The following is a 22,457-nucleotide window of genomic DNA, read 5'->3' on the forward strand; positions in this document are numbered from 1 at the left end:
GCTGTGCACAACCAGGCCTATCCACGGAGAAACCAATCATCTTTTAAACTGTGCACAGCTCCCTGCACAGAGTGATCCTTCAGTAATGAGCTATTACTATTATATGTGTACATGTGCCAATAAGAATTGGATTAAGACCGCAAATATGCTTCACAGAGGTCAGTGGGAAAACCACCCAAACACAGGATGATCCACTCCAAATGACATGAACAAAATAACACATCATCCAAAGCATCTTAATGCTTTTCTTAACACTGGCATTACTCATCATAAACCTGAAGAGACCTTCTCATCTCAAACAGAAGAGCCACACAATGACACCAGGATGCTCCATGTCTCCTTGTCCTGCCCAGCTCTCCTAACCAATTGGTGCATAAGCTTGGGCAAGATTCCCTACTCATTACCCATTCATGTCCTAGCTTCATTGCAATAAACTTGACAATGACACAGAGGTTATCTGACAGAAGATTAGCTTCCCCACACTCTTTGGTGCCTTAGCTTTGAGAGAATTACAATTTGGTTGGACTTGAGAGTATTTTAAAATAGCAGGAAACAGCTCCTTCATTAATGAGAAGCATCACCCCAACAACATGCAACAGCCAGAGTATGCCTGTGAATTAATTAAGTGGCACTCACTTTTTTTGGGTCCTGCTTTCTGTACTGAAAGCTGTAAAACAGCAGCAAGGCCACCCATCCTCATTATGCTACAGACCAGGTTGCTTCTTAAGAGACTTGAGCTCAGACAGCCCCAGAGTTCAGGCAAACACCACTCCTGAAAACCAGACAGCCTCCCCATCAGGTGTTCCCTAAGTACACAGTCACTGCATTTTATGACTTCAGATCCAAAATTCTTATCTGTTAGACTGTAACATGATCTGGCAGCATGTCTTAAGGTAGACACTTGGTTATCAAGAGTTAACCAGCATAGAAAAGAGCCCTTGATTAACTTCAAGGTTGCCCCATGGTTTATCATGTGTGGAGGCATTGTCCTCAGCTTATTTTAAGAAGGAGTAAGAAAGAACATCCAGTTATTATGCCAAAAGCCTCTTTCTCAATTATTCCTCCTATATTACTAACCCATTGTTGCTGAATAAAGACTAAAGCTGCAAAAGCTGCATCCTGAAGCTGTAAATTTAGGTTGATTTCTCAGTATGTACTGACCTGACTTACTCCTGTAGCTGCAGGCTCCTTCTTACCTTTAATTTCAAGGTAATTGGCAACTCTTTGTTTCACTACTTCAGGAAAATATATGATTCCTAAGAGAAAAATCTGATTGATTAATTGCTCTGTCATCAGCCAGTTCCTGCTAGTATATGGAGTGTTTAAATAATAAAAATACAATACAAAGCACAAAGAGTAAAGTTCTCAAATGAAAATGTTAAACACATTTCAAGCCAAGAATGAGGCTCTGTCAAAAGTTTAGGGTATAAACCAGACTGTCTTGGGTTCCTGCAGTCAGGATAAGTTCTAGTAAGTTCTGACAATACCTCTTTGTACATCTTGCCAGCACCTTACCACCTGAAAAAATCCACAAAGATTTTGATGCAGAGATTTATAACACCTTGAAGAGGAAAATATTCTCAATGCCGCAGAGTACTCCCAAGTCCTAACTCTGAGCTTCTCATCTCATTGTTAGACACCACTGTCTTCTTCCCCTCCTCCTCATTTTAACAGAAGCAACAGCATTTAATTTAATCCACCCAGAAGCAATGACAGAGTCAGCAGCTGATATACAGCTAGTGCTGGTTAGAACTCTGAATTACTGTTTTGTGAAGAATGTCAACATTTTGACATTTGTTGCTATTCTCAGGGTAGAAAGGAACTGCATATTCATCTCGAAATTTTGAAATGTCACACTGAACTTGTAAATTTAACTCTGAATTTTCACAATTTCACCTTCTATTTCATTTTACATTAGCTTTCAGTCTTTTTTAATTCAATAAATGCTAAAGTAGAGTATTTTAAATAAGTTTTTTGAATTTTACTTTGTTTTGCTTTATCTTAGCATATTAAAACTATGGGAAGCCACTGTCCCACACTGACAGAGAATCAGCTTCGACCATCATTTTACACTGTCTCCAAATCCCATCCAGTGGAAATTTTTGATACTTGACTTTTGTGAAGAAGACACTTGGGTGGAGACATAAAATTTTGGCTGAGAAGACACTCAGGGGGAGGCAAGCAGTGTAAAGCAAACTGCCTGCCTTTCTGCAACTCAAAAAGCAACACTAAGAAAGAATATATCCCTGTGACAGCAGGAGGGAATATGGCAGACTGCATTTATTCTTCTGTGGAGAAAAAAAAAATCTAGTTGCTAGATTAACAGCAAACAGCAAGAGACTTGGTCTCAGTTCAAACGCAAGTGCTGGAGGTACCCACTTTATGTGAGTGATGCTAGACTGTAAAAATGATTAACCCAGTACAAGAGAAGTGTATCAGTCAAAGCAAAGGACACTGGTGAGCATCTATTTCTGAGGCAAAAATGAAACTTCCAAGCGAATGTCTCCATCACAGGTATTAAATCAGTGGAAAACCTGACACAAACAGTGTAAAAGGAGAAAAGAGTGGGTCATCACAGTCCATTTTGGGCACTGCAGCTTCATGAGACCATGTTGGTGCTGGGTGCAGCAGGAAGCAAAGAAACCACCTCCAGTGGTGCGGAAACAATGAGGTGGCTGAGGTCTGCTAACCACGAGTGGTCACTGCCACCTAAACCATGACAAAAGCATCAGCTGCCTCATTTATTTTATCTCCTGATTTCCAATTGCCTCTCCAGTTTTCATCGTGCTCACCTAAAGAGGTACACGACATTGAAGAGCCATCTGAAGAGGTGGCCATGTTCCATATGCACTGATGTCTCTGTCTGTGTGAATGGGGACAGTGGGACACATGGCTGGTGTGGGCTGACCAGGTCAAGGAACTCGTGTACTTGTGACATGTCAGGGAGAACAGACACAGCTACCAAAGGGACACTGGCCCCTTTCTCCTTGCAGAAAATCTGCAGCAAAGGAGCATGGATTTGGATGCTGTACTATATGAGAGCTACAAGACACTTCTGTCCACATCAAATTGGCAAATACCTCTCAAGAGATCAATGTTTTAGTTAAGATTTCCCCCATTTTGGACCCAAACCACAAGCTCTCTCAAATAACTTCAGTGGTACCCAGTCTGCATGACAAAAATGTGCTGGTCTCTTTATGAAGGAAAGTGGTTCCCCAAGCCTATAAGCAGAAGAAGGAGAATAGCTGGGATCTGAGAATTAGGAAGAACAGACCTCCCAATGGCTCCCTTCAAATATGCCAGGAGATACATGAGGCTCCTGAAAGGTCCACAAATCCACCTGGGAGACATGTAATAGTGTCTCAAAAATACTCAAAACCAGCAAAAGGACCTAGCACTATTTGGAAATAAGAGAGGTCCAAAGAGGCATTTGGTGTCCTAACCAGTCCACTACAGAAACACTTGACGAATGCTGAGCTGGTCAGTGGTGGGAGTTTTATCAACCCTGTTTTGGCCACAGGGCAAAGTTTCAGGAAATATCCATGTCAGAAACTGGCTTTGTCGTTTGTCTGCTGTGGACACCTTGATATCAGAAATCAGTGTACCTAATGAGCCATCCTGGTCTTGCGCTCTCCAGCCTTTGGGAGGAGGGAAGTTAAGAGAGAGGCTTTGGATTTTGAGTCGGTCTGAGCGGGCACCACTGGCAAAAAGCACAAGAGTAGCTGACAGTGTCACATTTCTGTGATGTTCTCATGAGAGCTCTGCTGCTGCTCCTACAGAAATCTCCACCATGTTCCACCCAGAAGAGAAAGTTCCTGAGGTTTTTCAGCCGCTGAAGCACATGGAGGTTTAAATGAGGACGTGCACTCCACCAAATCATTCCCTAACAAGGACTTGGGCACTAATGCTGGATGGGGTGGTGCAAAAGACTAAAATGCCCAGAGGTCACACATACATGATTATCACTCCATAACTGGCCCAAGGACAGATTGCAATGCAGAGATGTGTGTGAGTAAAACTCATTGTTCTCAGCAGGTCTTAAGAACCAGTACAGATTATTTACTGTTCCCATACCAATCCAGATTTATTTTGGATCAGCAGCGACTTCAACATGATTAGCAAACAGCAAAAAGTACCAAGCCACAGTGCCATGAACCTCTTCCTAGGCAGAATGACAAATATATAGTTTTGGGGTTTTGACTCTTTAAGAAGCTTCACAAATTTGATGAAAAGTTTTACCTCTCACAGTGATGGATCAGGGTATATGTTAGAATTAAGGACTATGAACTTTTCATCTGAGATGGATTTGCTACATCCTTAATATTTTGCACACAAAGTGTGTTCCAGATTAAGAATGCACTTTTTTCAATACATTTAGAAATTGTTTTATATTTTAAATTCATTCCCTTGCAAGAAAAAAAAAATCTAAAGGTCATCTTGCATTTTATGTGATATGCACTAATGCCTGTTTCTTACCCTGTATTCTCAAATCTATTTCCTTAACTGAGAGGACTCAAACAAATCTTGAAAAGGCAAAATACAACACAATGTAGAACCCAGTTGTGTTCATGAAAGTAAGTTAAAATTCGCAAGTCAAATTACAGTGACAATTCTCCCTGTCAAATCTGGTTCTAACATAACCTTTCTTTTTTTCCTTTTAGGTAAAATAATTTCAAAAGTTGGTTTTATGAATGAGTTAGTCTGCAAAGGAAGAGAACAGCACACCGTAAGACTGGACAACACTGACTCAGTGGCAAACCATATAGTGTCTTAATTACTGAGCATTTCCTGTTAATACTCTGAGATCACCTTCAATTCTTCACCAATTAAACTATATATGTTACAAAGGAACAACTGAGCAGAGTCTGCCACAAATACGTTACAAAAGATTTATAAACTCAAAAGTGAAATAGGTAATAAGACAGTTAATTAGCAGGTTGGATGAGAAAGAAAGTTTCTGGAGAGATTTATCATCAAGCAGATAAGAGTCTGTTCTGCAGAAGAACTGAAATAGTTTTTTATAGACATATTTATGAAGTACTTCTGTATGTGTATTTGCAAGTGCCACGTGTACACACACACAAACATCTATATATAAATACATATATGCAGACGCAAAACCCCAAACTTCAGCTAAATTAAATTGCCCCTCCAGCTTTGTAATGCAAATCAGACTAACAGGTTTGTGCTGTTTGTGGTTCAGGACGATTTGTGTTTCCATAGAGATGCTGACTGAACTACAGTTTTTAAATTTTTTATATATATAAGCCTACTTGTATCTATAAAAGTCTAAATATGGATCTGCTGTACCTCAGCATTTCCTCAGTGATTTCACTGGAACCACAACAATTTACACCAGTTAAGGCTATGTGCAAATTTTGTGTCTTTTTGCAGTCTTCCAGTTTAAGCTCTAAACCAAGTATGTACAGAGCTGAGAGTTTGTTGCTTCTCTCTCCAGGCCTAAGCTCCTTTGTAAAGAATGAGAAGAAAAGCGAAAAACAGTTTCTTAGCTGCTAGTAGATAATATTTCAAAGACTTGTGTAATTTCTTGCCCTCTCTAAACTGCCTTGAGGAACATCAAAAGTTCCCACTGTTGGGAAACCTGGAATTCAAGGAAGACAGTCTGCGTGCTGTTGGAGAAGGAAATAACAAAAGGACAGAGTTTCTGTTATGTATCAGAAGCTTTTTCCCCTTTCCCTGTCAGCACCCAGAAGCTCAAGAGCAGGGATGTGCTCAGAGATGCCAGGGTGGGCCTGGACAGTGATGGTGTCACTGCTTCCCTGCCTCACCCTTTGGTGGAGCCTCAGCTCGTCAAACACAAGGACCCTACAAAAGATACAATGCCTCTGTCCCCACAGAGCTACATTACAGACAGTTACCAGCAGAAGTGACAAAAGCCAGACAGAATCAGCTTGGGCAGAGAAACCAGGCAGATCATTTTAACTTTCTATTTCAAATTGCCTTAACTTTACGAGGTCTGGGCACTGGTTTAAGTGGATGGAGGCCACCTGGCAGACCATCACCAAAGAGGAAAACCAGAGCAAAGCCCTGTGGGAACTCATTTCCATGTGGTTTCAGTGATAAGTGATCTTAGAACAACGACACACCAGAGGACAACCTCCGCAATCACACTGAACCACAATCAAAACTAGCCTCTCATATACCTCCCATTTGCCTGAGGAGAGGGAGGATTATGAGTTGAACCAGGGCTGTCCACAAGCACATGGAGCAGAAGTTCATGCCCAACCCCTCACTTCATCTTGGGAGGGTTCAGAGGAAAAGACCCCTGTGCAGTGATGCAGTACAGAGCCATGGCCAAGGGAGCTCCTCCACCAATGGCATGTCCCAGGGAAAAGCCTCCCTCCTGCCTGGGGGGTGACACCATGCCTATACATGTGACACCATCTCACCCTTTGAGGCTGAAGACTTTTCTAAGCCCCCACAAAGCCTCTTTTCAAATCTGATGAGAGTTCCCTATTTCCAGCTTTAAGGAAACCAACTTGGCCATGTCCCCAGTGGCACCACTTCCCCACAGAGGGAGGTCCCAGGCCACATTCAGCCATGCAGCTCCTGCTCTCTGGGGAGGCAGGTGAGCACCCACATCTCCTACCTTCTGCTGCAGGGCAGGCGGCTGCGGGGCCAGCACTGGGTCAGTGATGTAGGTCTTCTTTGTGCCCGGTGGCTGGTAGAGCCCAGGAGGAGCCTGGCCCATGGCATTACTAGCAGGATATGCCGGCTCAGCCTTCCAGGAGCTCTGCGGCACGTAGGGCGCTTCGGAGCCATTCCTGCCACCGTAGCCCCCATAGTAGGGGTCCTGGTAGCGGCCGGGCGGAGGAGCGTATCCATAGGCGGGCTCCACGGGCCGGCTGGGCGCTGGTGTGTAGCCATAGTCGGGACCGTGGGGCGGTGGTGCTCCATACTGCGGGGCCACGGGTTGGCGGGACAATGGGGCCGTGTAGGGCTGGCCTGGCCCAAGGCTGCCATAGTGCACAGGCTGCGGGACGGGCGGCTGGTAGTGAGGGCTGGGCTGCGCCGTCCTCACCTGCACGTTGAAGGCCGGGCGGCTCGGCGTGGACGCCGTGGCGTAGGATGCTGGCACCGGCTGCGGCTTCAGGGTGCCCACAGGAGTGACCGGGATGGGCGCCGGCTGCCCTGGGGCCTTGGCGGTGGACTTCTTGGTGGCAGTCAGGGGAGGCTGATTGGGGATGATCATCCGCTTGTGGCCAGTAACAGGCGTGGATACGGATGGGGTGGTGGCGGCGGAGCTGCTCGAGGTCCCGGAGACCTGTAGAGCAAGGACAGAGAGACACAGCGTCAGCTTGGGTGCCAGGTCAAGCAGCGAGGGGGAGGTGGAAATAGGGATTTACAGAAACATCTGTGCAGAAACTCAAACTGCTTAGGAAAGCAGGAATGTACCTGAGACCATGCATTATAAAATGGGAATAGCAACCTTCCCCTGCTCTGACAGAAGAGGGACAGCACCGCAACAGCCGAGCAGAGCTGCCAAGCGTGACATTTCATCCCTCCTTGGAGTTTTCTCCTCTGCCTCCAAACAAATAAACCAAAATTGATACATGCCAAGCAAGAGGGAGACTCACTGGAGAATAATTAGGGGAAACCCCACACATTCCTATGAAAATTAGAGTGCTTTGAAAAAGAGAGGAAATGACATTACAGTCTCTATGGACATATGAAATTCCTTGGGTCCCCAGAGCACTTGTAGGGTTTTGCCCCAGTACAGGAGCACCTTTAATTATGCAGAAGGCAGCAGGGTAGGATGGCCTAAAAGTAGGTACCAAGCGGTAAGAATTAACTTAGATCAAAGCAAAACATGGAGGTGTCCCTACCCTGGATCTGGTGATTGAAAACTTGGAGTGACCCCAGAGGAGGCAAATGCTTCATTAAAGGGCAGAGAGCGGGGCAGGATTCCCAAGAGCTTCAGAAGTCAGCTCCCACCACAGCAGTCATGTAACCCTGCACCAGTGCCCCGGGCACAGCAGTGCTAGGGCAGCTAGGAAAGAGCATCCCAACAAAAGCTGCCACTTCCTGCAATTTGGCCACAGAATGAAGCTTTGGTGCAGTGACGCCGTCCTAATAGGCACTGTACGCTCTTCAGTCTAATGTACTTGTTTGTCTGGCTTACCTTGCATTTGAATGTTCAAAAACACCAGTGTGAAAAGACATCTTTGTTAAAGAACTAACAATACGAAACAGTTTCTGAAGAACTGAAGAATAGTCTTTAAATCAAGGATGAGCAAGCTTGAATTTCTGGACTCTAGGATTAGGTAATATTTCTTGCCTTTTTTTTTCTTTATTCTAAAAGAGTACCTGAATTTTATGCCTTCCTATACAAAGATGCATTAAAGTGAAGACATGCAGTTTGACTGCACTTAACACCATAGTTTATGAGGTTATATCCCATCCAAACTTTCTGCACCAAGCTTGATCTCCTCCGTGATTTGCTTGATAACCTTCAAATTCACAGCAACCCAATGTCAGATCAGCTCAGCCCTCATGGTTACACTCACTCTAAGGCATGTGCCACCTTTCTCTAAATGACCAGTCTGGTATTGTCCTCAGTGTTCCTGCCTTATGCTGGCACCCTGGCCTCTACCTACTGCCCCCTTGCCTCTTGCTGGGGAGAGTGTGGTGGGGGCTCTTTGGGACACCCCAGGGACAGGCTGTACCCGTCCCAGAGAAATCCTCTGCCTGGTCAGCAGGTGGCGACAATCAATTGCTGCCAAACCACCTAAGGCAGTGGCCGGAGAGGAACTTCAACTGACCATGTCTCTGAGCCTCCAAGGGTTTGCAACTCACCTTCCATAGAAGGTGGGAGAAAAGTAGGACACCACCCCCGCATCAGTTGGCAACCATCTCATACAAAGAACAGGGAGATAAGCACAAGCCACTCAACTTCTAGTCCATGGACTACAAGCAAGTTTACCAAAGGCATGAGGAAGCTCTACCACCCAACTGGCAGCTCTTCCCTGATGATGAGCAAATACTTCTTTGCTGTTGCACTGGTAAAGAGCTTATTCCTGCAATCACACCTTCAGGGCAAACCTCCCATGACAGCAAACCTCCCATGAGGGAACAGGAAGAGAACTCAGGCAAATAAGAGCATCAGTCTGTTCTGAGAGATGTAAAAGCTGTGTATGCAGAGGTGGGGAATAGTAAGGCAGAAAACTTCTGCTGGGGGAAAAACATCTAAATGTATTCACACTCTGACCTTGCTAACAGATCTATGACAAGGCAGCACACAGACAGACTGAAGAGATTTTGAAACTGAGAACAAGGAAATGCTGAAGCCTGTCTCTGTTGAACTGCAAGGACAGAGACAGGTTAAGGGTGTGTAGCCCTCCATTAATACTGCCCCATTCTACTTCTGAAACACCTGAAGATGAGCAGGCATTTCTCCACTGCTGCATCAGAGCAGAACTACACCAGCACTCACTGCTAGCAAGAAAACTTATTTTCTGTCAGAATTATTCTCCCATGTCAGGTTGGCATTTATGCCTGAGAGTGCCAGAAACTTTCCCATTTCCTCATCTATTTCATTCTTGTAAATGACAGTAGTTTGTCCACTTACTATAATGGGAAGAAAGATCCATGATCCAGCACTGTATAATCACCACCAGAAATGCATCTTTCTTTTCCATGTGAAGAGGGAGAAGGTAGATAATGTTATAAAGACAATCAGAAAGAGAGGGAAAGACCAAACCAAAACAACAAAAATAAGCCCTATTCATCACATTACGTATTTCTGGATGCAGACTCTGAAAGCGGGTGATGAGACACCACTACTACAGCTCTTGTGATGAAAGTCTATCCTATCCCAAGAACTGGGGGACTTTAATCTTGCATATAAATATCAACATACCATTTCACTTAACGCGCTGATGCCAGTGTCCTGCCTGTACTGAAATGTACCTTAAGCATGAATGGTAAACCATTTCTCAAAAAAAACCCCAAAAAAACCTCAGGGTCTACTGACTGGCACTGAGCAGCTCCCATGTTTGACACTACAAAGAGGATGAGCTGGGAGTGTCCCCTCTTACACCAGAACCTAGTGAAGGAAGGCGATGAGTGGGGGGTGTCTGGGTCAGAGACCAAATTTTGCCTCCAACTTCACAGTGAAGGCTCAAGCTAACAAGTACCGGCTTCATTGTGGCAGCAAACCACAGGCTGCCTTGAGGAGGAGGAAGTTTGCATCAGTAGGAGTCCCCAGAGGCACCCTGCATGACTCATTCTGAATTCCTCTGAGGGCACTGGGCAAGTGTGTGATGAAAGCTGGGTTTGGGGGTGGGGGGGAGGTGTAAGGCTAGCTGATGTGGTGTAGTAGAGAAATGGGACAGGTGAGAGGGAATTTAACACTACTGGAGCACTGATGATTTATGTGGACACAAACTGGCTGTAGCTCTTGAACAAGGGCACAGGTGAGATACACCATAAATCTGCTGCCCTTTTGTCTGGGAGAGGGAAGGATGGCCACTTGTCCAGCCATGCACTCAAATATCACCCCAGGCTTAAACCTCTAGATTACTAATGGATTAAGAAAACACTTTTTAAACACACATGAACTATGGACAAGATTCCTGCTCTGAGGACAGAAATGTGCAGAAGAATGAGAAAAGGGATACCACTGGCAAGAGAGATTTCAACAGATGTCTGGAAGGCACTAGGAGGATAGGAGGGATGGATGAGGCTATAAAGATGCCAGGTAGATGGAGTAATGAACAGAATGCTGGTAAGGGCTGTCTATATCACTGGGTACAGTCCTAGCAAAACAGATGACTGTCACAAACGTTTCATCCAAGTGAATCCGTAGAACTTCTACCAGCACAACAAAGTAGACTATCCAAAAGCATATCAAAGTGACAGCCCAGAATCATGAAAACACGTAGAAATAGGAAGAACAAAAAGGAGAATGACAAAGAGGGGATTCATAGGAGTACAGGCGTCTCTTTCTCCAGCAGCTCCTGGACAGCTCATTTCAAAACCATACTGAATTTGCATGTGACTATCGCAGCCAAACACACTCTCTGACATCCTCTGCGGGCTGTTTTCAGAGGAAGACAGGCTTTCCTCTGCTTGCCATGCCCTGATGAAACTCTCTGACACACTTTGCAAGTGCAAATTAGAACCACGCTACTTACCATCAACTCCTTCTTGCAAATTCATATTTGCAAAGAGAGTAAACTAGAAACCCCAGGTGTTGATAACACAGAGTTGTTAAGAGAAACTAGAATAAGAAGGAGTTAAATTCAGAACATCATCTACCACAAGCATTATAATACAAAATCTTTTTTTTTTAAATGGGAAAGCACAAGAGCCTTGTTTAAACACAGATGGAAGTACCTAAATGTACTGCCTCTTCTACAAATGAATTATCCAGCAGTTCACATAAAGGTGAACTAATACTAACAAGATCAAGTAAAGTCAAATCAATGTGGGAGGAAAAAACCCCCAAACACTTCTAAAAAAAGGTAGAATATCTAACCATGAGGGGAATAATTTTGCTTGGCAACTCTTGCCCTGTCTTCTTAAATGTAGAGAAAGTTTATAAGCATTTGTAGGAGTTTCTTGTACCAACAATCACAGGAGAAGTCTATGGTGTTGTGATAAACCCATATTGTTGAAAGGCTCTGTCAAAGCTGAGCATCTGGATTCAGAGCTATCCTGGTGGGGAAACCTGAAATCAGTGATTCACCTATCTGTAGAAATTATTTACATAGGTCTTAATTTAATTTCAATGTATATCTACAAGTAAACAGTCTTCACATAGATAATAGGGACAAAACCTGTTGTTTTACAGAAATTAACCTATAATTCTATATCATTTGTTGGAGTTAAATCTTAAAAAGAGTTCAGAATAACCACAGTCTACAGCAGGAGCATGATTCTATAAGATCAGCTGGAATCCTGATGAAAAGGACTTCACTGTCCTTTTATTTTGTGCATTTGCAGAGTAACTTTTATAGAATCCCTTTAAGTTACTCAAGTTTCACAGACTGGATCAAAAATGCCAACACAAAGTTTATCACATTCTATTTAATTCTCCAGGCATTTTTCATAAAGGTACAGTTGAATAGCTTTAGCCCTTTAGCTGTCAAATTATCACATATAAAGATACATTACTCTAGCTCAGTGGTTTTCAACCTTTGTGCTCGGCAGTCCCCAAACGTTTTTCAGAAGACACAGGCTCCTTTATGGAGGAAGTTAATCTATTGACAATAAACACGGGGTTTTAAGTTACCTTTCACTGAATTCTTCTTAGTTACCTTAGGAGTGATCCACGGACCCCCAGGGTTTGCAGAGCAGAGGTTGAGAACCATGGCTCTAGCTGGGGCTGCCTTTTTCAGGTATTTAGTTACTAAATACTACAGGATAGGAAAGAAACAACCCTTCTTCCTCGAAAGGCAGAAACCTGGCAACTACCAGTGGGCTGAGCCCAGGATGCAGCATTCTCAGGGGGGTGCTAGTTCAATAGGCCAGTGCAGCATCTTTCTTCCTACCTCAGCCCCTCTGCTGCACGGTCCACCTACACAAGCTGGACTGAAACACAGGGCCAGCTCAGGATGTGCCAGCTGAAATCTTGCAAGTATCAATCAGTGACGGTGGTGGTTGGAGGCCTGGGTGGGAAACGCAGCAAAGGGTTTTAAAACTAACTTGGCTTCTCCTAACACCAGTCATGGGCATTCACCTCAACTAGCTAGAGGTGCTTAAAGCTCTCTCTCTCTCTCTTGAAATTTATCTCCATGGGGTCATTTATCCTGTTCTAATATTGAAGCCTAAAACAGGAGAGATGAATCATCCACTGGGGGAATCTACTTCATTCCACTGACTGTAAAAAAAGCATAAAAGCAGGCAAGACAAGTCACTGAATATTTAGACAGCACAAGTTAGTGGAGACAAATTCCACAATAAGCAGGTAATTTTGATGTGACTGTAAGAAGCACAGATCCTTTTTTCCTGCATTAAGTGCACTGCCAGTCAAGCTCAGCTAGTGCAGTATACCAAAGGGATTTCCAAGTGCCAGCAGCTCAGATGATCCGCCAGGATCCTGCCACGCCATGTAGCCAATGTAAGACCAAGAGGCTGTGCTGAAGGTGTATTTTTAGTGTACAAAGGGGGGGGTGACATGAGTGGGACACCCTTTCCAACCTCCTTTTCCACTCCTGTGCTGAACAGTGGCTCCCGCTGGAACTGGAGCTGCTGCTTTGCCAGGGGCAGCAGCTGGGCTGAGCCTCCCTCCTGCCTGAGATAGCAAATCTCAGCTCTCCCTCAGTCTGGGAAGGATAACTGTAGAGAAAAATCAAACACTCTGCTTTGAAACCTGGGCCTTCAGGTATCTGAAAATGTGAACTGGCATTTTAGGGGGTTTCCTGATGTGCAGACACATCTAACTCCTGCTGACTTCAAATTCTGCATTTGAACAAGCTGCCTTACTAGTGATAACATAAGGCCAAGTTCCCCTTAACATATCTGTATTTTCTGTCTGAAATAATGTCTGGGTGAAAAAGACAAATCTGGCCTTTCATTTGGGAGTTGCAGATGCCTGGAGTCCTGGTAGAACTCCAGCTGGGTTTCCTGATGTCCAGAAATCCTGGGCAGATGCACTGCTCCCATTTAGCATACCTGATGCATTTTCAATATACAGCATTCTCGGGCCTTCCTTGTAATGTCCAGACAGCCCAAGCAGACTGAGGGTACATCTTTGCAACTCTGCACTGCTGCTATGCCGTGCACACAGCTCAGCTGCTAACACAGATTTCTTTAAGTGTCAAAATATCCTTAGAATCCAGTCCAAAGTTTTGAAGTTTGGGCCAAACCTTAAACCCCTCAGCCAAAACACATTTATAATCAGATGAAATTTTTCTTTACAGTTTCATCGTTCTCTCAGTTGTAAGTTACAGCTGACAAGCGAGTGTCACAGATGTATGGGCTGTGCATGGATCAGCAGCCACACTTATACTTTGCAGATGTGGGATTCAGTTTTTTGGCTGCTTGATCACCAGCAGCTATCAAGGTACTCAAAGAGATTTCTCCTAAGCATTATACCAAAAGAAGAGGAGAAATCTAATAAAGTGTTCATCTCTAGTTCTCAAATGAAGAGAATACCTTACGAATCCCATAAAGTGTTACAAGAACACAACGGCTTCTGAACTTTGATCTGTTTTTCAGCTGCTACCATAGGTGGAAAAGGATTCAACACAGTTGTTAATGTTTCTGTTCATAACCTCTTTTGTACTCCTTGTTACGGCCCAGCTTGAAGCAGTGGGAGAAGATGGTGCACAAAAGAAAATGTGTTAACAGTTGACCTCCAATATTTTATCATGGAAAACAGTCTACCACTTCATGATGAAGTTGTAGACACACACCTTGGTAGAGCTTTCAGTACGGGTGTCCAAATGTTTTAGGCATCCTGGGTTTCCACTTTGCAACACTCCATTAATACCAAAGAGCCTGAACATATCTGAAACATTTGGTCTCCAAAACACAACAGTGTTATGTCAGGGAAGAATTTCCTTCTCAGTTTCGTATTTACCTTTTTATTTGTTTACCTAATACTATCACTAGGATGACTACTATGAGCTTTTTTATTTGCTTTTCCTTTTCTGATGACTGATCATCTGGTATTTATGAGAAGGACTCTGTGACAGAACAGTTGTGCAAACAATTGACCTAAATACTTTCAATGCTGGTGGACAGACAAGGGCCATAATTTCAGCTTAATTCATTGAAAGGGCTAGTTATGGGTAAAACTCTATTTAAGCAAATTCACTTGACCACTTCAAATGCAGTAGCAACTTCATGTACAAGAACATCAGGTATCAGCATGAGAAATAACTGTCAAAAAGCTGCAGAAGATGCCAGTCACAAGAAGTTGAACATTTTCTGAATTCATCTAGGGGTATTTTTTCAATTTCCCACTCTCATCAGTAAAATGACAAATTTGCACCCATTTGGACCTCAGGAACATGCAATGGCAGCCCCCTGCACTGACTTAATCAGTGGCACATGGATTCAGCAGCAAATTACGTAAAGAGCTGTGCACAACAGTGCTGTGGTCACACCAAAATGCAGAACTGCTGAGTGACCAACACGCAAACCTACTGAGTACAATCCCCAAACTGAAGACCACAAAAAGATAGTACAATGCCATGTAAAGTAAAGTCACCATGTGCATGGAGCAGTGAAACCAAGCTCCTTAAGGAGAACCTTCCCTAAGGCTTAGCAACACAGGAACGTCCAAAGCATTTTCATTCACGAAACCTTCTAATGGGCTGAACAAATTCCCTTGCTCAATTTAGGCAAAGTATTGCCATGCCTGACAGTGGGGAAGCCCCCACCTTCCTATAAATAAGAACTTTGGGTAAGCAAAGTATTTTTATGACTTTTGCTATTACTAAGCTAGTGAAACTTAAAGTATCATAATTACACCATCCACAGATTTTAAAACGTTTTTTTCCTTCCTTTTATAACCTGCCATTTGTAATGGAAAAGAAGTTCCTGAGCATGATAAATAGGGGTAAGTTTGAGGTTGCAGATTATGTTGCTATCCATGGATGTGCATCATGATTATAAAAAACAATTAAGAAGGTATAAAGGAAGACACATGAGTGAGGGGAAGAGGTCTGCACCTGTGAGTGACGTGACAAAATTATGTGTACATGAAGTCTTCTGGAGAGGTCTTCTACAACTTATACAAAAAAGTTATCATTTTCTATTGTATGTTAAACAATCGATTTAAACAACAGTCCAAAACCTTTATAAAAGCTCATTTCCTACTGAATTGCAAAGGAGTTTTAGCGTGTTTATAGAGTATACAAGCTTCCTTCCTTTATTAATTTTAGAGAACACTAAAAGAGTGTGCATATGCAGACATAAAATAATATGAAATACATACATATTCAGACAGTACTTGGTTTACTTCGTGCTACTTGTTATTTCTTTACGATTCCATTTACTTGCTGCACTGCTTGCATTTATAACCTATTTATCTTTTCAAATTCCAAAACTCCATTAAACCAGATTTAAAACATTATCCTACCAGAGGGCATAAACATTTTCCAATGTTAGTATTGTCTCTATTTCCTGTGAAAACCATGTGTTTTCATTCTTCTTTTCCCCATGTTTTAAAGCCTGTGCAAACAGCAGTACAGAAGAGCAGAAGCATCAGCGAACAATTCCGTGTTCATACAACATCTGCTTTCTTATGGTTCACTTGAGGTCCAGAACCCACTGTCATCCGCCAGTATTTTTACTGGGCTGGGCTACAAATTGATTCCAGTTAATAACTTGAGTGGTTATCAGCAGAGGAAAACTATACAACCTTACCAAAAAATAAGACCTCAACCAAAAAAAACCCCATAAAAGACAGGCAGATGTGACAGAGAGGTTATTTTCCTATTAGATTCAATGTACACCTTTCCAATAGGCTGATGAGCTCCAACAACAGGTCAAATTTAACTGTTTTCCCAGATGGCGCCTTCTGGGAAGTGGAGTGGAACGTTCCCTCACTTATCCATCTGCCTGGGTTATCACCACTGCCCGAAATACCTTAGTCTTTCCACACTATCACAGTCTCCAAGCCAAGATGTTGAGAAGTCTGATTGGAAAAGGTTTTCTTTCACCTGCTGTAGCTTTTTAAATTATTCTCTAAGTATATAAATACATACACCAAGACACAGAATTTACCCCCTGCAACATGTCTAGTCAAAACACCAGAACAGTACTGTAACTAGTGAGAAAAAGCGAAAGAGAGAGCACTAATTAATAGCACAAGCAAAAAAGCCATCTGTACCACAGAATACTTAGTGTAAAACAATACAGAAAGTTAGATTATTTTTAAATTAAAGTATTAACTCACTGTTTCTGCATTATTTTCCTCTTTTCATACAGAACGAATAATTACATTAAATGTACAATAAAATGTTTGCTCAAAAGACACATTGATAAAAAATTAGAATCAATGCACTATCACTCTACAAAGCCTGTGTAAAGCAATGTCAAACCCATTGCCTCACTAGGCTTCATTCTGTTTCTAATGGCATTATAAATTAATCCAGTTTTCCTAAATATGCCTTGAGGAAACAAAACCACAAATAGCCATTGTAAATTTTAATATTAAAACCCCACAAAAAATCAAAGTACAAAACCCCAACTTCTCTTCATTCTTATCTGGAATGCAAGAGCTGTGTTTTCAATGACTGATATTGCTGACTAGGCTATATACTTAGTCCAAAACTGTCAAACTTTTTTTGATACAGCTAAGTCCTACATCCTAGTTTAATACCAGGCTTCTCCTATGCCACACTCCTCTCAGCTCAGCAAGTTTTAAGGAAAAAAAAAGTTGCTAAACTTCATCGACAACAACCTAATGAGCTCGATTAAGTTATGATTTATAATTTTCCTCACTTACACTGCTCTTAGACCAAAATAACATCCCAAGACATTTTCTCCATGGCTTGCTGATTGGGTTATCACAGTCACAGCTGAGAACTAAAATATTTCCCAGTACCCCTTGCTGTCTGAATTACATTTTTTAAAAGTGCTTTATATCAAGCCAGATTCTGATCTCAGTGACACTGATGCCAGCTCGAGCGTGTCTATTGACTTCAGCAGATTTACTCCAAACATGCTGGCTGTTGCAGATCTGGATTTGGCCTACTGCTGCCTTTGAATTCAGAGGGTTTTTCTCCCCACTGGGAACACAGCGGAGGTTTCTATGCAAACGGTAATGAATCCTACAAATCTAACCTCCTCCAGGTAATAATCGCCTAGCTTTGCTCCAAACTCAAAGTGCTAGAGATCTCGGCAATTCATACTGCTGCAACCTGAGCAAATGAAATTTATAACCAAGGTTAAATATAGCCTGCACTGGACCAAAGCTCAGCACCTCCAAGGACTCAGCTCAGCACGTCACAGCAGCAGCAGCAGCGCCAGCCCAATTCCCAGGCCAGCTGTACACCCTGACCCGCGCACCCAGCCACAAACCCTTCTGCATTAGGAATTAAACCCAAGTGTGCTAATTCAAAACAAACAGACATATCCTCCCTCTCTCCTCACTTCTTTCCTTGTGGTAGATGTATAAATGCATACTGATGGCTACTGGGATTTATAGTCTAACTGATTTTGACATTTTTAACTTCAGAATTTGAAACAGTGACTTTCTAGCCCTGGGGCAGGAGCACTAAATGCTGAAATTTTGGGGACTAGGGAGTATTAATTTAGTCCTTCTGAGCAGCTTGGCTTCAACAATATTCTAAGAAGGGATCAACGCTCTCCAAAACTCAGCAGTGGACGCCCAAAAACTGCAAGGAATTTTGGATCCAAATTCGAGTTTCATGGCTTTCGTTCTTGTTTGTCACAGGTCAAATTAAGCTCCAGACCTGAACTTGAGGGGCGTGGGGAGCATTCAAGCCTAGGTCTGAATTTATGATAGGATTAAATTATATTTCATTTCTAGTTTTTTCTTTTGTGGTTTGTGATGTATTTGTATTTTAATGAAAAAAAAATTATGCACAGAGCAAGTATCCTGGCATCACAAGTCATCAATAAATCTTTTTTCCATAACAACCCACAAGAATTCACTGCAGGACCCAATTGTTAAAACACAAAGCAATGACATTCTATAAGCTTTCAGAAGTATCATTCTAACTCTTGTGGCCTCGATGAATTCTCTAAATGAGTCACTGGCCTCTCAATGGAATTGTCAAAACTTAGGTTAAGCCAGGTTAATTCCCTCCCCTCTTTAATTTAGAAGTCCAGCTGCAGTGCATGGCTTTCCAGTGAAAAGATCTAAATGCAGAACCCATTCACCCCGAACAGGAAATCTCATAGGGCCCAAAGCTCATTTTTTCCTAAAAGCTAGAGATAAGCCACACTTACTGGAAAAAATGTGATTTCTGATGCCTCATGGGCCATGTGATGTAAAAATCAATATTCCTCTTACATGGCACAAATAATTTTTTGCTGAAGGTCAAAGAACGATGGTTGAAGCTACTGTGGCTGGGGAGGCAGAAAGGGCAGCTGTGAGAAACGGGGGATGAGGAGAGCAGACACTTTAACTAGAGCAGGGCCAACGGATATGCTGAAAACAACCCTTCTAACCAAAGCCAGAGGCATATGTGGCATTTATCATACAACCATAGAAAGTACTGGATTGGACAGGACCTTAAAGTTCATCTAGTTCCAAGCCCCCTCCCATGGGCAGGGCACCTTCCAGTAGCCCAGGATGCTCAAAGCCCCATCAGCCTGGGCTTGAACACTTCCAGAGACGTGACAGCCACAGCTTCTCTGGGCAACCTGTGTCAGTGCCTCAACCACCCTCACAGGGAAGAATTTCCTCATAATATCTAATTTAAACCTGCCCTCTTCCAGTTTAAAGCCATTACCCATTGCCCTGTGCACTATATGCCCTTGTCAAAAGTCCATTTGGGATTGGGCTGAGGGCTTCAGCTGGGTGGGACATGAAGGGGACACCTCTTCTGCTCTGCATGCTCTCCTCAGGCGAGATGGTGAGTACTCATTCTCTCTGTCCGAGGCTACTTGTGACAACCACAGCTTGCAGCTTGGCATCCTGCTTTAGCTGCCTTGCCTCTAACTAACCACACAGCATCAGCTGCACTGCAACCCGCACAAGAACGCTTTGCTGAGCTCACCATACTCTTCATAATGGCATAAACTATGCTGAAGGTAGAACAAGTTTTTATACTCCCACCTCTACTCAGATGACCACTTGAAAACATCACGGCCTAGTTGGTTATTAAAAACCCCTAAATTTCCAGGCTAAACAGCTCGTCTCCAGTTTGGCCTTAGGAATGGGTACAACAAACAAGATTCACAGCTAATCATGCCATTGACATTGATGGCCTTTACAAATTCAGTTAGAACTGGTAAACTTTCTTTAGCCTTCCAACAGCACTACAGTTCTCACCACTGAGAATATGTCCTAAAGAGGAAAGGATTTGTCTCAGCTATATTTAACTCCTTTTCTTTAATAATAAAAAGGCAATAGCAATTAAAAAATTAGGGAAAATTAAAAAAAAATAGAAAGAGGGATGGAGGAAAAGAAACAGTTCATCCTACTACTACTGCAAAAAATGTTTAATTGAGGACTCCGGTCTTCATAAAAAATAAGAAAGTAGCTTTCAAGAGTGCAGAAAAAGCTTATAACATAAAAACTAAACAGTCTGATGGAAAACTAAGAAGAAACTGAAATAAGTTTTCTTTAAAGAGAAAATAAAAATTATTTTAAACTGATCCCATGATATTTTTAACAGCTGGAATTGATAATGCTGAACTTGGCCATAATTCTACTATATTTAGCTTTGTATCAAAGTCCACAGGACTTTTCCATGAGACAGTCAAATAGATATATAGGCTGATAGACAGATGGATAGATACATAAAAAGAAAAAGGAAAAATATAATTAGGAAAGGGAACATTTTCTTGTCTGTTCTTTCAGTATGCTTTTTTTTTCATTTCAATTTCTACCTTATTATTTCCTATAAGTAGAAACAGATTTTTCTCTCTTTCAAAAAATTCTTAAATAGAAAACCTCCTTTGACAGCTTCAACAGCAGATTAATCACTTTTGTAACCCACAAAAAAAGTTTTCTGGAAAGCATAGTTGTCTGTAAATGTAAATGACAGAATTACTCTCTCTTATGCTAAGACGCCTACACATTCTCTCACTTCCATGACTCAGCACCAGATAAAAGCTTGAGAGATAATAAGCAGCAAACCTTCCTTTAGAAGAATAAAAATAGTTAAAAAACCCAATTTTTGCTTCTCTCTCTAAAAAAAACCAACCCAAAAAAACCCCTCATGCTGTTAAACCAAATTCTGCCAACGGATTCATCTCCCACTGGATTAAGACACAAATATCTCAAGGCCTTCAGAGTAAGAGAGAGACCAGGCTCAAGCAGCATCAAAAAATCTAAACACATGCAAACATGAGAGGCTTTTCTTTTTCTCCAAATGAGCAAGAATGGGTCTGTTTCAACAAAGAGGAATTTTATTACTATTCATCTCCTGCCTTGCTCTAATTTGGTAGACAAATGAGTTGAAATTTTGCTCACCTATAATGAAAATTTCCAGGCACTCTGAGGCAATGCACTCATGCCAAAAATTGCAGAAACCCATGGGGAAGGGAGGGGAATTTCATTGGGATTTCCCCTCCTGCCCTGTGGTCCTTGTCTGACTTGAGCTCATTAGAGCCAGGGTAACTTCTCCTTCAGCAAACTAAGTGGAGGCAGACCCTTCAGACCAAAATATGACTCCTATTTTGGACAAATCTTTGGAAAAAAAAAGCTGAAAAAAGGGCGTCATTCTTGTGATGCCCCTGAAAACAACAGGCATGGTCTTGATATAATGCCAGTCAGCTTGTGAATGCTGCTGGAATGGAGACAGCCACATCCCCTCCATACCCTCTTGTCAGCCCTAGCACACAGGTTAATTAAACAAAGGGTGATAATTAAGAGGGGGTTGATTATTTCCTTATTGCAAAGAGATTCTGTAGACCTAAGTAGGAAAGGGATGACTTCCCAAGCCTTGTTACAGTCTGGAGCTGCCCTTGCTGAGTGACAGACATTTCTTCTAAGAGCTTCCATCACCTCACATGCTGGGTGGGTCACCATGAGGCCATGTGCCTTGGAGCAGCTCACTCCACCAGGAGGTGAAATGTATCCAGTAAATAAAGCAGGAAAAAGCTGCTTATGCCCATCACCTCTGGAGGAAGCAGAGTTCCACCAAGGAGTACCACAGCCACTCTTGGACATGCTGCTGGTTTTTAAATTTTTTACACTGAAAATAGTAAATCAATGGAATTGGCCATTAAAATTTAAATTTAAAGGAAAGCTCCAGGGTAAGGCATCCCAGGCACTCTTGAGAGAAGGATGGTTTGGACTGAGCCAGAGGTATAACCAAACTCTTCAAACTACCTTCATTAATAAAGCACACCTGTCCTGGCAGGCGGTCGGGGAGCAGAGCCCACGTGCTGACAGAGCCACGGCTGGAGCACATGTGTCCCACACAGACCAAGGAACGGGAAGGAGCATCCCCAGCTCAGCTGCTCCCTATCGCTGCACAGGGAGCACTGAGCCAAAAGAGCAGTGTTGGGATGCTCTGGCTCAGCTCTCTGCCAGGCGAGTGAAGTGCTGCTCCTGACAAATTCAACACACCTCATTTTTACAGAGCAATGACTTGAAATTTTGGACTGGGTCCTCTGAGTACTGGGTAAGTACTCTCAAAGAGAGCAACCAGAGCTGGGAGAGACATAGGGAGAGGGCTCCCATGCACACAAACACCATTCCTTTACCCCGGTGTTCCCAAGGAGAAGCCCTGTGAGCTCTAGATGAGAATTTCCAGGCCCAGAAAATGACAGTACTACCCATATGCATTCGTGTCTAAAAACCATGCTCTTTATTTCACAAATAACAATTTCCATGT

At 42.8% G+C, this 22,457-nt stretch overlaps 1 protein-coding gene across 12 annotated transcripts in view; it reads right to left on the bottom strand.

Annotated features, from left to right (window-relative positions):
• The window catches only part of LPP (LIM domain containing preferred translocation partner in lipoma), a 425,132-nt gene that overhangs the window by 127,202 nt on the left and 275,473 nt on the right, over positions 1–22,457 (bottom strand). For all 12 annotated transcript variants that reach the window (XM_071566772.1, XM_071566774.1, XM_071566769.1 and 9 more), the window contains one exon: positions 6,611–7,285. In XM_071566772.1, the coding sequence (XP_071422873.1) occupies positions 6,611–7,285 (675 nt within the window). The remainder of the gene's footprint in view (positions 1–6,610; positions 7,286–22,457) is intronic.

The sequence above is a fragment of the Pithys albifrons genome, chromosome 11 (assembly GCF_047495875.1).
Source record: "Pithys albifrons albifrons isolate INPA30051 chromosome 11, PitAlb_v1, whole genome shotgun sequence".
Classification (NCBI taxonomy): Eukaryota; Metazoa; Chordata; class Aves; order Passeriformes; family Thamnophilidae; genus Pithys; species Pithys albifrons.